Source organism: Dermacentor andersoni, chromosome 11 (assembly GCF_023375885.2).
Source record: "Dermacentor andersoni chromosome 11, qqDerAnde1_hic_scaffold, whole genome shotgun sequence".
In the NCBI taxonomy this organism is placed as follows: Eukaryota; Metazoa; Arthropoda; class Arachnida; order Ixodida; family Ixodidae; genus Dermacentor; species Dermacentor andersoni.
Genome location: NC_092824.1, coordinates 71,023,271 through 71,037,384, shown reverse-complemented (window position 1 = coordinate 71,037,384; position 14,114 = coordinate 71,023,271). Strand labels below are relative to the sequence as shown.

General features: G+C 44.8%; 1 protein-coding gene across 1 annotated transcript; it reads left to right on the top strand.

Annotated features, from left to right (window-relative positions):
- Positions 1 to 11: 11 nt before the first annotated feature.
- On the top strand, positions 12 to 3,927 carry LOC140213994 (uncharacterized). Its single transcript, XM_072285208.1, has 4 exons — positions 12 to 58; positions 181 to 275; positions 1,044 to 1,170; positions 3,244 to 3,927. The coding sequence occupies exons 1-4, from the start codon at positions 12 to 14 to the stop codon at positions 3,872 to 3,874; spliced, it is 900 nt and encodes a 299-aa protein (XP_072141309.1). The 3' UTR covers positions 3,875 to 3,927.
- Positions 3,928 to 14,114: the final 10,187 nt, after the last annotated feature.

Sequence of the window (14,114 nt, the reverse complement as noted above, 5' to 3'; positions counted from 1 at the left end):
ACAATTTTATTATGAGACACCCCGTAGTGAGGGACTGCGGATTTATTTTGACCACCAGGTGCTTTTAAGAAGCCACCAATGTTAAACAGCATTACCGCTGTCTGAGGTATGGTTGACTAAAATTCGTTCATACACCTTTCCGTTATTCGGTTGATCCAAACTTTTCTTGCTTTGGTTAAGTCATCTTATTGCTAAGCATTCTTTGCCTCATCCAATACACTGTGAGCTCCGCCTTCAAGATCCGAGCGCACCCGCCGTTACCCTCTCGAAGCCAAGCCAGCTGGAATGACCTTGCTTTGCTAACGTAAATGTAAACATAATCGAAGAAGGAAAGCTCGGAATTTTAAGTTAAATTATTAACTTTATCTCAGTGCTGATATGAGCATCACTCATAAAATTTCTCAAGATGCCCTGGTTTCACTATAACATACGGTTCCAAGTTTCATCTCAACGAATGACAGTTTTCTCTTTCGTGAACCATTCACCGCTTTGTGGGGTTAACAGATTTTTTTCGTAAGCACGATTTTCTTCTAGTGATTTTAAAGGTAAAAGGCTGGAAGTTTACTCCGCTTTATTTTTCAATAACAGCAGCAAACTAGTATGCCGCGATCGTTCCGCACATGCAGTTGCATGTCACATTTTGTTGTACGACATAGAGCACCGATCTTCAGGACATTAAATAAAGTTCATCATAACATGCCATACCATACCGATTTCTGGCGCTGGGTTGCATAAAACAGGGTACAACCATTACCAAAGCGCAACAAGAAGCGACAGAAAAAAAACTCAGCCATTCCAAAGTTAACGAAGGTCCGGTCTAGTTAGAAAAAACGACGGAATACAGCAATGAACAACTCCAGAGACTCATGCTGGTCCTTTTCGTAGCATTACGTTGTTGCTTTCACTTTTGTTATTTGAATTCAGAGAATCACTTCAGATGGCAGCAGTGTTGTCAGGGTATCTTCTTGCCTCCTGCGCTTTCCCATCACGGAATGCTCCAGCCTTGTCGTTGCACAATGGGAAATCGACACCTCTGCTTTCAGGGCATGCAGACCACACAGAAACCGGAAGCACCGGTTTCGCACTTCCGGTCCACGGCGGCAGCCCAGTGGCCAGCACAAGCTGTGCGCGTATGGAGGAACGATCGGACATTTTTGGGAACGACGCTTGGTGAGCCATACTTTTGTTATGAATTCCTTTCGACGGAGCAATTCACTGAGACGACACGGAACGCTGCCTATGGCTCAATTATACTTGCACTGACGAACTTGTGTGACGGATAGAAGTGTTGATGCCTGAAATGCCACGTGCAGTTAAGACAATATGGCGCTGGCGCAAGCAGGAAGCTTTAGCTAAGGACCTCAGTTCATTGAAAATGAGAGATCAATTTGATCGACAACGCACTGCACCTATGTTCAAGTTTCTGGCATTGGAAAAACAAATTCAATAATATTGTAAGGAACTGCATTTCCGATTCACGTCGTGCCTATAAGAATATTATGAACAATGTGGCAATAAGGGCCACGCCGCGATTCTCTAAACTGCATCTAATAACACGTCTAATGCACACAAAATTGATTTATTACGCGGCGCCCTCAAGTATAGTATTTTACGAGCAGATGCTTCGGAAATCCTCGCAAACCCAAACTTCACACAAGCTGGAAATGGATACAAAGGAAGTTGTGCACTTATGATTCTTTAAGAGATGCAGCTATTATTACTGCGGTATATTTATTTTTGTGTAGTTAATATATTTAAAAAAATTTTTAATCTTAGCGATTTCAAAATTTTTCAAAGTTGACAACCTAGATCAAAATTGTGAATGATGCAGTTGCTGGAACTTAAATGTTTCAATCAAATGCCATCAAATAGGTTTGAATTTATACCGAAATCAAACACGGACTCTAATCATCAGCCTAGACCGGCGGTCTGAAAACGCTGGTGCCGCTGCTGTGGCCAGTTAACTCTACATCTCTATTTATTTTATTTATTTATTTACTTATTCACGAAAACATTTTTCCAATGTAAAAATTAAGTACATAATTGGGTCTACATATTGGCCAAGCGAGCACGACTACAAAAAACGTGCAATGTTACACCGCATGAGTTTAAGCAGACCATAACATTCCATGAGTCACGTGAACAATGACTAGAATAAATTTAGGTAAACGAATAAATAGCATATTAAAAGCAGTATAGCAAACAATGTCCGTCGAGTGCGCATAGCGCAGTAATTTCAAAAAACAACAGACAGGAGAGAAAGCATGCACGAGGCACTTGTGCATGTCACCTATTCTGTCCGTTCTTTTTTCGCATTTCTGCCCTAAACGGTAGGAACGATGGCGCGCCAGCAATTCCGAAACTCCAGGCATGCACACTTCATAAGATCAACGCAACAAAACTCATGGCCAACGAACCAAGAGAAAGAAACACAGGTGTTTTATGTCACATCGACTAACTTTGCAATGAGCGTTGTACTGTTCATTTTCACATTAGGATCATAAAAAAACTCGTTGGCAACAGATTTTATCTATTGCGCTTGAAGCCTCTTACATATTTCATACTATTCGATATCAATTTAACATGTATGTATTGAGTTTTAACATGTATCCGAGGAGCGTCAGTCCCCTTGCCACCCTCTGTATTTGTCAGAGATAACCTGAATAGTACGCCATTGAAGGATTTCCAATTATGTTACTCCTCCTCACGTAGAAGGGGTCCTATCAAAAGCAAACCTGTTTTAGCCCAGGCAGTACGGTCTCTTTCAGTGCCAAACGTCTCACTTCCGAGGGCTCATTTCCGGACCATTGCCTGAATACTCCTCGTTAGCGGGTCCAAGACGTACGACTATTTTTAATCTTTAGAGCATGTAAGTTTAATACGTAACCTTCGTTTTTAGATGGTTCTATTCGCCTGCACAGGTTATATTTAGGCTTTATATGATGTAATAAATAAAGCACTTTTTCATTATTATCCACTCCACGGACCAAAGGTACTGTTTTCAAGTTTAACATCATAGACCACCAAAAAAAGCTCCAGTGTTCGATTTCTGCCAATCTAAAGGCCTAAACGAGCGTTAAATATTAATGTAGCAATTTCGCGCTCAGATTGTGAAAATCGCCTTACTATAAACGCGCGATTTAGTATGTATGTAGTATGTATGTCTCAATTGGCAAAAATTTGTTTTTGTCATCCCATGACAGAAGTCGCCCATTTTGAGCCCCATTTTACGTCTACTTGCAGGAATGCTACTGGAACAGGAGGGAAGGGACAGCAAGAGTTGCCCGGTGCATGCTCCAATGTTTCCAGCAAACAGGGTGCATTACACGGGCACGCCAACGAACACACGGGCGATAGAGCCCACACTTGCCGAGCAAGTGACTCTGTGACTAATTCGGAGTTCGTAAAACATTGCTGGAACACAAAAGGCAAAAACCACAAATGCGCAAGCTGCGATAAAATATTTCGCCGGGCTGATCATCTAGCTGCGCACTGCCGCACGCACACAAACGAGAGACCCTACAAATGCGAAATGTGTGACAAATCGTTTCGGCAATCCTATCAGCGAGACGTCCATAAACGTACACATACGGGCGACAGACCCTACAAATGTGAAATATGTGAAAAATCGTTTCGGCGTTCTCATCACCGAGATGACCATAAGCGCACGCATACAAACGAGAGACCCTACAATTGCAAAATATGCGATAAATCGTTCCGGCAGTCTAATCATCTAGATAACCATATGCGCACGCATCCAGGCGAGAAACCCTACACATGCAGAACATGTAGTAAATCATTCACGCGGTTGGCGACTCTCCGCGTCCACCAGACCACCCACACAGATGAAACACCCCGTCTGTCAAATATGTAGGAAGCCATTCAATCTCTACTGGCATAGTAGCGACAAAGCTTTCGTTTGCGAAATATGCGATCGCTCCTTAAAGTACAACTCAGGTCTCAGTCGTGACGGCTGAGACCTGAGTTGTACTTGAAGGAGCGATCGCATATTTCGCAAACGAAAGCTTTGTCCCTACTATTGCTACTACGGCTACTACGCTACTACGGCCAAAGTATGCACGGGGACAAAATGCCGTATCAGTGTACGCAGTGCGGACTTCATTTCGCAGAGAAAGAAATGCTCGATGAACATCTGTGCCAGAGTAATACATGTCAATTATCTGGAGATGCATTTGGAGACGAGGTTCAGCACACCTCGCGACGCATAATGGTGTGCAGCTGTAGTATTCTGACTTGTGCGCAAGTATCTCGTCCGCGGATTTTGCATACCAACGTGAGACTGAAGCCCCGCAAGAAAATAACGCTGACATACTCATTTGGTTTTCAGAAACTACGGGACAAGACGTCATAGTCAGAAGTACTTGGGGTGCTTCATTGTCGAAGTGTACTGCAGATCGTGGCCAGCGCTTACTGTACGCATAAGTGCATGTGTTCTTCGCGGACGCAGCTTTAGCTAACTTATTTCAAGACAAAACCTCATGGGCTGCAAGTTTGTGTTTTTTGTAAGTAGAGGGTCGAAATGCCCGCACAAGATACCTGACTACAGGTTTCGTTAGAGAATATTTTTCCCCAACGAGTTTTGAACGTTCAAGTAAACAACCTCTAATGGACTCTCTGGTAAATGATTTTGCACTCTGGATAGAAGGCAACATCTCTCATTGGAAGTCGTTTTAAAAAGCACTGATTTTTAGCCCACTAAAAATAATCTCTGCCATTATTTATGTTCCTACCTGCCTAGCCACCTTCCTAGCTGCCTTCCAGAGACAGACAATATATACACGTTGTACTTATGGGAAAATTTATTTCTTTTGAAATTTCTTGAATTCACTGACTGCATTGGTCCTATCGTTGGCTCTTGCATTCGTACCGAACATCTTTGCGGTATATCATAAAATAAGCTTTAGAAAGTAGTGACTTAGATTCAAATAATCTGAAGCTCCACTAAATGGATCATGTGTTCTCCAAGTGCGAAAATTTTTAGTTGTTTTACGGCGGAGCGTTAAAGTTTTAAGGGCCAGTCTTTCATCCGCTCGGAAGCCGTCTGTTATGACTAGCACTCTTCTCCAGTTACACCTTTAGAATCTTTTTAGCCCCATGTGACAAACGCATCTGTGCGAGCAATGACAAGAAAACGGAGATGCACTTTTTAGGCATATTGACACGCATAATTGTATATCTTCTTCTTGGGAATGCATTTCGCAGGCTAACAAATGTTGAGGTACCGCTCATTGCATGACGCGCCTGCATGCATCAGAACAATCTGTTTTTCGTCGATTACATATTTTTTCTACGTTGTTGTTGAACCTTGTGTAATCAAATTGCACGCGTAACACGAATACAGTTTTGTTATTTGGAAGGCATGGAAGCGCAAACGATTACGCTAGTACCTTCGATGAATCATGTAAAAATATGCGACGCTAGTTAGCTGCAAATCACTTCTTGAACAATCAACGCAATGTGCATGGAACTTTCTTTCTGCCCGGGTGTAACTTGTTTTGTGGGTTCACGTTCGCCCAATAAAGAGACAGTTTCTTGTCTCACGATTCCTCTTACTGTGTTCACTTCTACGGAGGGCATACGCCTCGGCGAGACAACCAGTCGGCAAGGCAATTCTGCTGCATCTGCGGAAACACCCGCCACCAACCGGAAGTCTGACCCAACCCAATGGTTCGTGCGGGCAACGTCTGCGACCACCTTAACCTAGACGCCGGACACACTTGTGTTCCGAAGTGCGCAGTTTGCGGAGGGGCCCATCTCACGGCCGCAACAGTGTGCAACAAGCCGAGCGCAATCTTCCCAGATAGAAACCAGACTCCACCACCGCGCTAAAAATCCAACGACAGCGCCGCCCGGTCACTCAGTCAACCAAGTCGGTTGACCTTCGCCCGTGGTGGTTCATCTCTGCGGGATGACTGCGAATTCGACTACTCGGAGTCTTCGAGCATCTACGGTTCCAAGTCTGGTTCCAACCCGAGGTCTAGATCCCGCTTCTCTCGCCCCCGGCCTCACTTTCAGTCGCCCAGACGGCGATCTCGGTCAACGGTCAAGCAAGATGAGCAGGCAGCACTAGCTACCGCGGCACTCAAAGACAAGGGGCCCCAGCAGCACAAACAAGACCAAGCAAGCCTCGCTCAAGAGGACTACCACCAATGAAAATGAGGTAACCTGGTCAGCCGTAGCCTCCGCCTCGTATAAAAAAGCACAGACGCCCCATCCATGAAATTTGAACAGTAAATCGCGCGCATGCGCACACAGATACAAACACTAATACAAGAAAACATACAACCCAAACAAGTGATACAGCTCACTCAAATACCACAAGAGATTGCACCACACAAGGCCGTCACTGACCTACAAACCATGTCGATGCCATTCGCATCCAGATGCAAGCCTACATGGATGCAACACGCGCCCAGTTGGAACAAATAATAGATTGCAATAAAACTCAGAGGCAGCAATAAGACACATGGAAGCCACTCTAGACAGCAAGCTTAAGGACCAGCTTCCCTCTATAAAACTTCGAAAGACACTATGACAGAACCTCTAAAACGCCACATCTGTGGTTGGACATAATCAAATACGCCAGATCATAACATCACCGAACACATCATCCAACAATACTTAGACTATACAGCCAAGTCAAAGAAAATTTAGAAATTTGGCGATGTAACTGCCGTGGGTACGGAAGGAAAAAAGGGCGGCTGACACAGTTGACCGCTCATTCCTCAAAACTACCGGGCCTCACCGCCCTACAAGAGCTCGGTACTCGACCAACACTGCATGGCTACGAAGAATACCACAGAAGTCAAGACAAGTGGAAGGTAACCACATTAGTAGACAGAAGCAGCACAACCATAAAACAAGCCCATAGACGACGCGGACGTACATGTACTCCTCGAACTCGTCTACAAAGGCAACCAGAAACATAGCGCCTTCGTCCTAAACATTTGCTGCCCCCCCCTTCCCCGAGCCCAATGCGGGAAAACACAGGCAAACTATTTACGAACACCCTCCGCGTCGCTAAAGACAGCCCTCTGGCAGTCATATGCGATTTCAACGCTCAGAACACGCTCTGGGGGTACCATAGGCCGAACTGGAAATATTTCCATATTTCCAGCTAGAAACACTAACTGAACAGTGTCACCTCACACTCATCACAGACCTCAACATACTGTCACGTGTTAGTGACGTATAAAGAATACAGCAGCAATACTGTGAAAGACGAAACCCAGTTTTATTGGGCGAACTTGCCACCACGAAAACGGGCTACGCTTAAAGCAAAACGAGAGTGGCGAGCACAGTCAACGATCGTCAAAATCTGATCAACGGGTCCAAGCACGTCGGATTTTATACATCTGTCGTCGATTGTTCCAGACTAATCGTTGGGACCCGTCCGTCTTCCACAAAGTTCTACACCATTCGCGTCACCCGATGAAATAAGATAACACAAGCTTCGGTAAAAACAGACACCAGATAGAACCATCAACAACGGTCGAGAAACTTCCGATACATGGAGGCGATTCTCGTGCTGTGCGATAAGACTTGTTAGGCGGTGAAACGTGGTAGCCCGATAGAGATATATAAGTACACATGTCAATACAGACTAGGAAAGAGAACAGCGTAACTAGTGACACCACTCCCGACGTCGTCTTCATCACACACACTACGCGAGCCGAAGGGCTCAACACACTGGAAAACTTGGGCAGCGATCATTACATATTAATAACACTACAGACTAGACGCCCACGCAAGCAGATCGGCACAGCTAAACTGGCACCAGGGAAGCCCAAAAAAAGGACGCACACAATCGCGAACCTGCAAGACTGGTGCGACAACCTCCGTCAACATACACAACACCACACAAAGAAAGTCGCCAGCACGGAGGAGACCTATGAGGTGAATCCCCAGTTACTACACCAATGAGATGTCAAATGGGGCCTCACGCGCCTATGGAAAGCACAAAAAAGCGACAGGAAACTGAAGACACGTATAGCACAAATCACAGCGGAAGCAGAAGACTATGCCATGTAACTCGCCTTGGCGAACTGGTATAGGTTCTGCGACTCCTTCATTGGCACCCTGGATACGGCAAAAACTCGGCACATCCTCAAACTATTCTGGACCCTTCCAAAACCAAAGGACACAAGGCACTGGAGCAGTTACTACACACCTACCGAGGTAGCCAATAAGACCTCACCGAAGCCATCAAGGCCAAGTGCTATGGATGTCCCGCACCCACACAACCATGTACAACACCCTACACAGGACAGCCCAACCCACTAATGGACGCACCTATACCAGTAAACGAAATGAGACTGGTCATCGCAGTCACCACCCGTAACCCAACGTCAAGCACGGACGTTGCTTCATGATTTTTCATTGTGGATAGAAGGGAACATGTGTCATTGAAAAGTATTTGAAAAAAGGGGGCACTGTGTGCTTGGCAACTCGCAAGTAATCTCTGTCAATAAATAAGGTCCTTACGCCCTCTTGCCTCCCAGCGAAAGCTTTTATGACAACATATAGACACAGTGTACGCGTGGGACAACTTATTACCTTCAAACTTTATTGAATGCATTTATTGTTTTGGTTCTGCGTTTGGCTCGTGTATTCCTACTGAAAATTTTTGTTGTATACCATAAACTAAGCTGAGGACAGTAGTGAGACTGCATTGGGTATATACATGATTTGGCGCTTCACTGTGTCTTACGTTCTCCCATTACAAAATTTTTAGTTGGTTTATTGTGTGAAATTTTAACGGGCAGTCTTTTATCCCGTAGGAAGCCGTCTGTTATGACTAGCCCTGTTCTCTAGATATAGCTGTAGAACCTTTTTAGCCATTTGTGACAAACGCATCTGTGCGAGCAATGACAGGATAACTGTGATGCAGTTTTTAGGCATGTTGACACACGTACTTGCATAACTTCTTCTTGTGAATGCGTTTCACCAGCTATCAGATGTTAAGTTACCGCCAAGCGCATGACGCGTCAGCGTGTATGAAAACATTCTGTCATTCTTGTCGATTATATATCTTTTTCTACGTTGTAGTGGAAGCTTCTGGAATCAAATTGCACGCTTAACGCGAATACAGTTGTGTATTCTGGAAGGCATACAAGCACCTACAATTACGCTGGAATGTTGGATAAGTCATGTAGGAATATGTGAGATGCTCGTTAGCCGTAAATCCCTGCCTTGACGATCGACGCATGTGCTCAGAACTATCTTTCTGCCCTAGTGTTCCGGTTTCCTCCATAAAGTGTTTCATGGCACACCGTTCTTCTTACTGTGTTCTTCACCGTCCCTACAGCGCGACATCTCGTAGAGGGGCTTCGCTGTACCCGGGTACACCCTGCAAGCCGTGGAAGCTGGAAACGTCGTCATAGGCGAGCGAACTAGCCGAAACCTACGACTACCGAAAGAGTACGGACGCGTGCCTGAGAAGACTAGGAAGATCATGGGGCAGTGAGCAGTCCCATTGCAAGCCCCCATGTCGTCGGCAACGACTATTCTGCAAAAAAATTTGGCGGACCCTTAAGCTTCGCCTTTAAGAGTAACGCAATATCATTCAAACATTCTGACTGCTTCTCACGCTTCCCGGCAAGTGTAGCGTATGTAACCGTAACGTTTCCCGGGAAACGCTCATGGTGAACTCTGCACGAAGGCGGACTTTCTCGTCGAAATGCGGCCTCTTGCAGGAGCCGCGATGCGGCTGAGGCGAGCGCCATCTGGAAGTCTTTCAAGGAAGCGGGCACGCAGCACCGTGAGAGATATTTACGCGCCGGTGTGCGCAAATGGCGGACGCCTTCTCCGGTCTGAGCATTGCAGAAACGCTCGAAAAGGGGTTTGTTTGTGTCTTCCCGTAACAAAATATTTCTCTCGTATATTCAAATTACAGTCTGAGAGATATCGTATCTACAGGTTGCAAGTCGTCGTTCACGATTTTCCCATGTGTTTTAGCTTGAGAAATTCAATTATTTCAGCGAATACCTTGCGTCACATGAACAGCCTTAGTATGTGTAGTTCCAAGATCCTTTTGTTGATGCTACGTCTGACATCGGGCGTGGTACGCCGACGCGGGATGCAAGACTTTCGGCGACACAGCTCTTTAACGCTTTCGCGTTAAAACCAAGGGAGCCACCAATCTTCCACGTATCATAGTTTGAAGATCCATAAAGCTGGCTGTAAACCTACGCAAGAGACGCCAAGTTGAGCAATTGAAACTGCGACGATAAGTTACAGCACGACTATTTCCTTGAAAGACACCACCAGGACGTGGTTCGAGAATCTAGAGGCCAGCCTATAATCGTGGGAGTGGTTTCGCAGCGTCTTCGTACAAGTATTCACTAGCGTTGTGCGCCTAAAGCGGGCCGAAGTTCTGCTTGAAACAAGGTTGCAGGTACCAAATGAGAATATCGCCATCTTTACGGAAGGGACGAAGCGTCCCTTCAGCTAGGTCGACCATAACATGCCTGAGAAGAAAACATGTTTCTTTATGCGAGGTTTGAAGCAAGAGCTTTAAGCTGGACTTAATTCGTAAGCCGGCCTACACCATCGCGAAATTCCTCGAGGAAGCCATGGGCCTGGATTAGGTGCTCGAAATGCGCACTCGGGAACATAGCCGCCTAGTGCTTTAGCCAAAGTGAAAAAAGTCTTCTCATGATATGACTAATAAAAATCTGACCCCACGGTTAAACCCCTTTCTTCCCGCTTATTACATAACGAGTGTCTCGAATGCGGCAACATTTATGCCTTCAGGTAGCATGTGTGGATTTATTGACCGGTTGCCTTCACCCAAAAAGATCAAGTTCTCGTGACGCCTGCAGCAGAAAGGATATTGCACATCCGCCGCCAAGGGTTGTGTGTGGTGGCGCTGGCTAACACTCCCAAGGTTCTACTAAGAAACATAAATACCCAAGAAAGTGGACGGGGAAACGGCGCCGCGGTAGCTCAATTGGTAGAGCATCACACGCGTAATGTGAAGGTGCCGATATCGTTCTCTATCTGCGGCAAGTTGTTCTGCCATAACTTTCATTTCCATCAATTTATCACTTCTTTATTTCATTTATTAAGCACAAGTAATTTCCGCTATGTTGCTCTTGGTATCAATGTTTGTTCGCTTATCATGATATGACTAATAAAAATCGGGCCCCTCCGTTAACCTCCTTTCTTCTCATTCATTAGACACGCAGTTACTCAAGCTAGAGGGAAAAACGGTTGAAGACACGGACGAAGACACAAAACCCTGAAAGTGCGTCAACAGCCGTGAGGATAGTAGTCGCAATAAATACTTATTTTGGCATCATCCTAGTTGTAACATAAGCACGTCTCTCTCCATAGAACTTGCCGGGGTAGAATAAATGTTATTCTGCTGTTGAGCTTGATTTCAATATTTCGGCCCCATCTGTGGCGGTTGATTTACGATGCGGGAGAAATGCATAAACATTCGAGTCCCTAAGGGTAGCTGCGAGGTAAGGAACTCCACGCGGTCGAAAGTTATCCCGAGTCTCTCACTCCAGCGTGGTTAAAAAAACAGATCCTTATATTGTGCATAACACTGTAAATCTTTTTTACGGCATCACATGCACGTTACGAAGCGCTCTTCATTAAAATCATGCGCACGCATGGCGCATTATGAGAAAAATAAACATTTTGTTCGCATAAACAAGATTATTCGAATAATCCGAAACAAGATTATTCGATTATTCGAATATGCGAATAATTACGTCATATATGGTAAAATTTGACTCCATGAGCGACAGCGCTTCCTTCAAGACTTATTCATGTTTTAATGATAATAATAATGATAATAATTAATACCTTCATTGCCAATTATCAAATCAATACATTCATACAGGCCTGCCAAACACGTTGAAGGCTTGAGTGGCAGAGCCTGGCAGGCGGCAAAACCATGCACGGTACATTAATAGATTATTTTTAAGCAGCGAACTCGAGTATAGCATACCAGAAAAAAATTATTAAAATTTATATAGCGTCAACGAAGGGAATTTTCATTGAGCACAGTGGAACGCAGAAACACAGCAATGCGTGTGAACAAAATGACCATGATATAACAGATAACCATGCACCAGTCTGACCGTCATAGTGCAAAGCGATTGCACAATCACATTTTACCTTTACAATGCCCGTCGAAGAAATATTAAGGTACTTTTGTTGCAATTTTATATTACAGTGCGAACAGTTGCCGGTTTAAAATGTTACGCGTGCCATGCTCTAATATATAAGAGAATTTTCGCTCACGGGGACGCCGGCGCTGACCGGCGACACAGGATGTTGTGTCATACGTACGGAGCGCTTAACGCTGTCCGGTTAAAATTTCTAATTCCACAAACGAAATACAATACACGCAAAAGACGGGTTTCCTTTGGAAATGAGGATTGCAGGAAGACACGAATGCAACAAAAGAATACACGGCGCATACTTCGTTACTTCGTCAATACGCAAGCACAGAAAATTTTATCGAATCAAAAAGGTAAGTCGCAGAGTACTACAGAAGGGCAGGCTGAGGAGAAAGCTGGGGAAAGTTTCAAAAGCGAAACTTTATCGCAATTCATATTTTCGTTGAGGCGGGCAGGTATTCGTGATGTTAACTATGGGTGCATGTGGTACGTTTTTCCTTGACAGCCAAAAATTATTTTACGTAGGTTTGTATAAACTGCCCTTAGCACGCTTAGCAAGCATCTACTTCGTGCCAAAGAAGTGCAAACACTGCAACCATTCATTTTTCAAGCAAGATGTTCCATCAATTAAAGTATTTGCTAGACAGTGTCACACAGCGGCAAAGGTGTTGCAGAAGTTGAGTTAGAAATTTACTTAGGAGCTTTGCTTAATTACTTGAACAATGTCCAGCTGTGCTTGCACTTGATAACAATGTTCATTGACAGATTTACTTAGAAAGCATTGAATCTGCTAGGCACGGAAATAAATACCACTCCACTTAGCATTTGGAGCACATATTACTCTACGAAGGCCACACTGTCATGTACTTAGTTTCCGAAAGGCATTGAAAACCAAAAGTATACCCGTAAAGGGCAGTAGCAAGAAGCGAATCGCTTGATACAAAGCGCAAGAAAGCCACGTAAGACGACAGAAGTGAGCGAAGAGAGCACTTCCCTTCTGCTGTCCTACGTGCCATTTCCTGCGTCGCCTCAAGTTTTGTGGAACCAAGTGTAGCCCACCCCTGTGTTCTCTTGAAGAAATCAGTTACTGCACTGCGCTTCTACCACCTAATAAGCATCTGTAACCTTTCTATGGGACATGAGTAAATTGTCAGTGTAGGCTGCTGTCCTTCTGAAAGACCGCTTCCACTCTTGCGCTGCAATCACCCCATTGGCGAGACTTTTCACTCTTGTTTACGCAATGAAAACAGACACAATTTAGATCATTAAATTGCGTCGTCTGAGCTAGTAGCGTCGTAAAACCACCAGTTGATGCTCAGTATAATAATTTTCAATTGGCACAGTTTCAGCAAATACAAATAAGGTACTGAAACCTGCACGATTTAGAAGCTCAACAACGATAGACATCTTAACTTTCCTCGATTCGTTCTCAATACATTGATTCGTGTTTGCAGCGGCGGAAGCTTTTGTAGCACAAGCATTTACGTGAAGCACTGCTAGCACGCGTAAATGACACCTGTCCCCCTTGTAATTCAAACGACGGCGAAAACATGGGCGTGAATCAGCTCACGGCCAGAGCACAATGAGAAACTGATTAGACTGCTGACTCGGCTTGTTTGTGCTCGCGGCCCCTCATTTGTTGTGGATCTATACTAGCAAATGTTATAAAGGTTACGAACTTGATTCTTTGTAATCAATTTTTGGGTAACGTTTGTGCAACACAATTATGCGAGGGTTGTACCGGGCAGTAACGTATTTTGTTTAACGACTGCACCGCTGGACGTACAGGACGTGAAACGCAATTCACAACTTTGGAGCAATCACAAAAAACTGTCCCCACGGTGCGGGGTATGACTGTGCTACGGCTATGCACGACGCGTGCGCGTTTGTTATCGAAGAAGCGCGGCGAGTGCGAAGTACTTGCAGTTCTGTATTGCTAGAGGTTGGCGAAGACAG

What these genes read in the sequence shown, in the direction of transcription:
- LOC140213994 (XM_072285208.1), top strand. Translation starts at nt 12, where the DNA reads ATGAGACACCCCGTAGTGAGGGACTGCGGATTTATTTTGACCACCAG. An exon ending in GGATTTATTTTGACCACCAG is followed by an intron (nt 59 to 180) that starts GTGCTTTTAAGA and finishes GCTTTGGTTAAG; the next exon opens with TCATCTTATTGCTAAGCATT. An exon ending in CGTTACCCTCTCGAAGCCAA is followed by an intron (nt 276 to 1,043) that starts GCCAGCTGGAAT and finishes CTCTGCTTTCAG; the next exon opens with GGCATGCAGACCACACAGAA.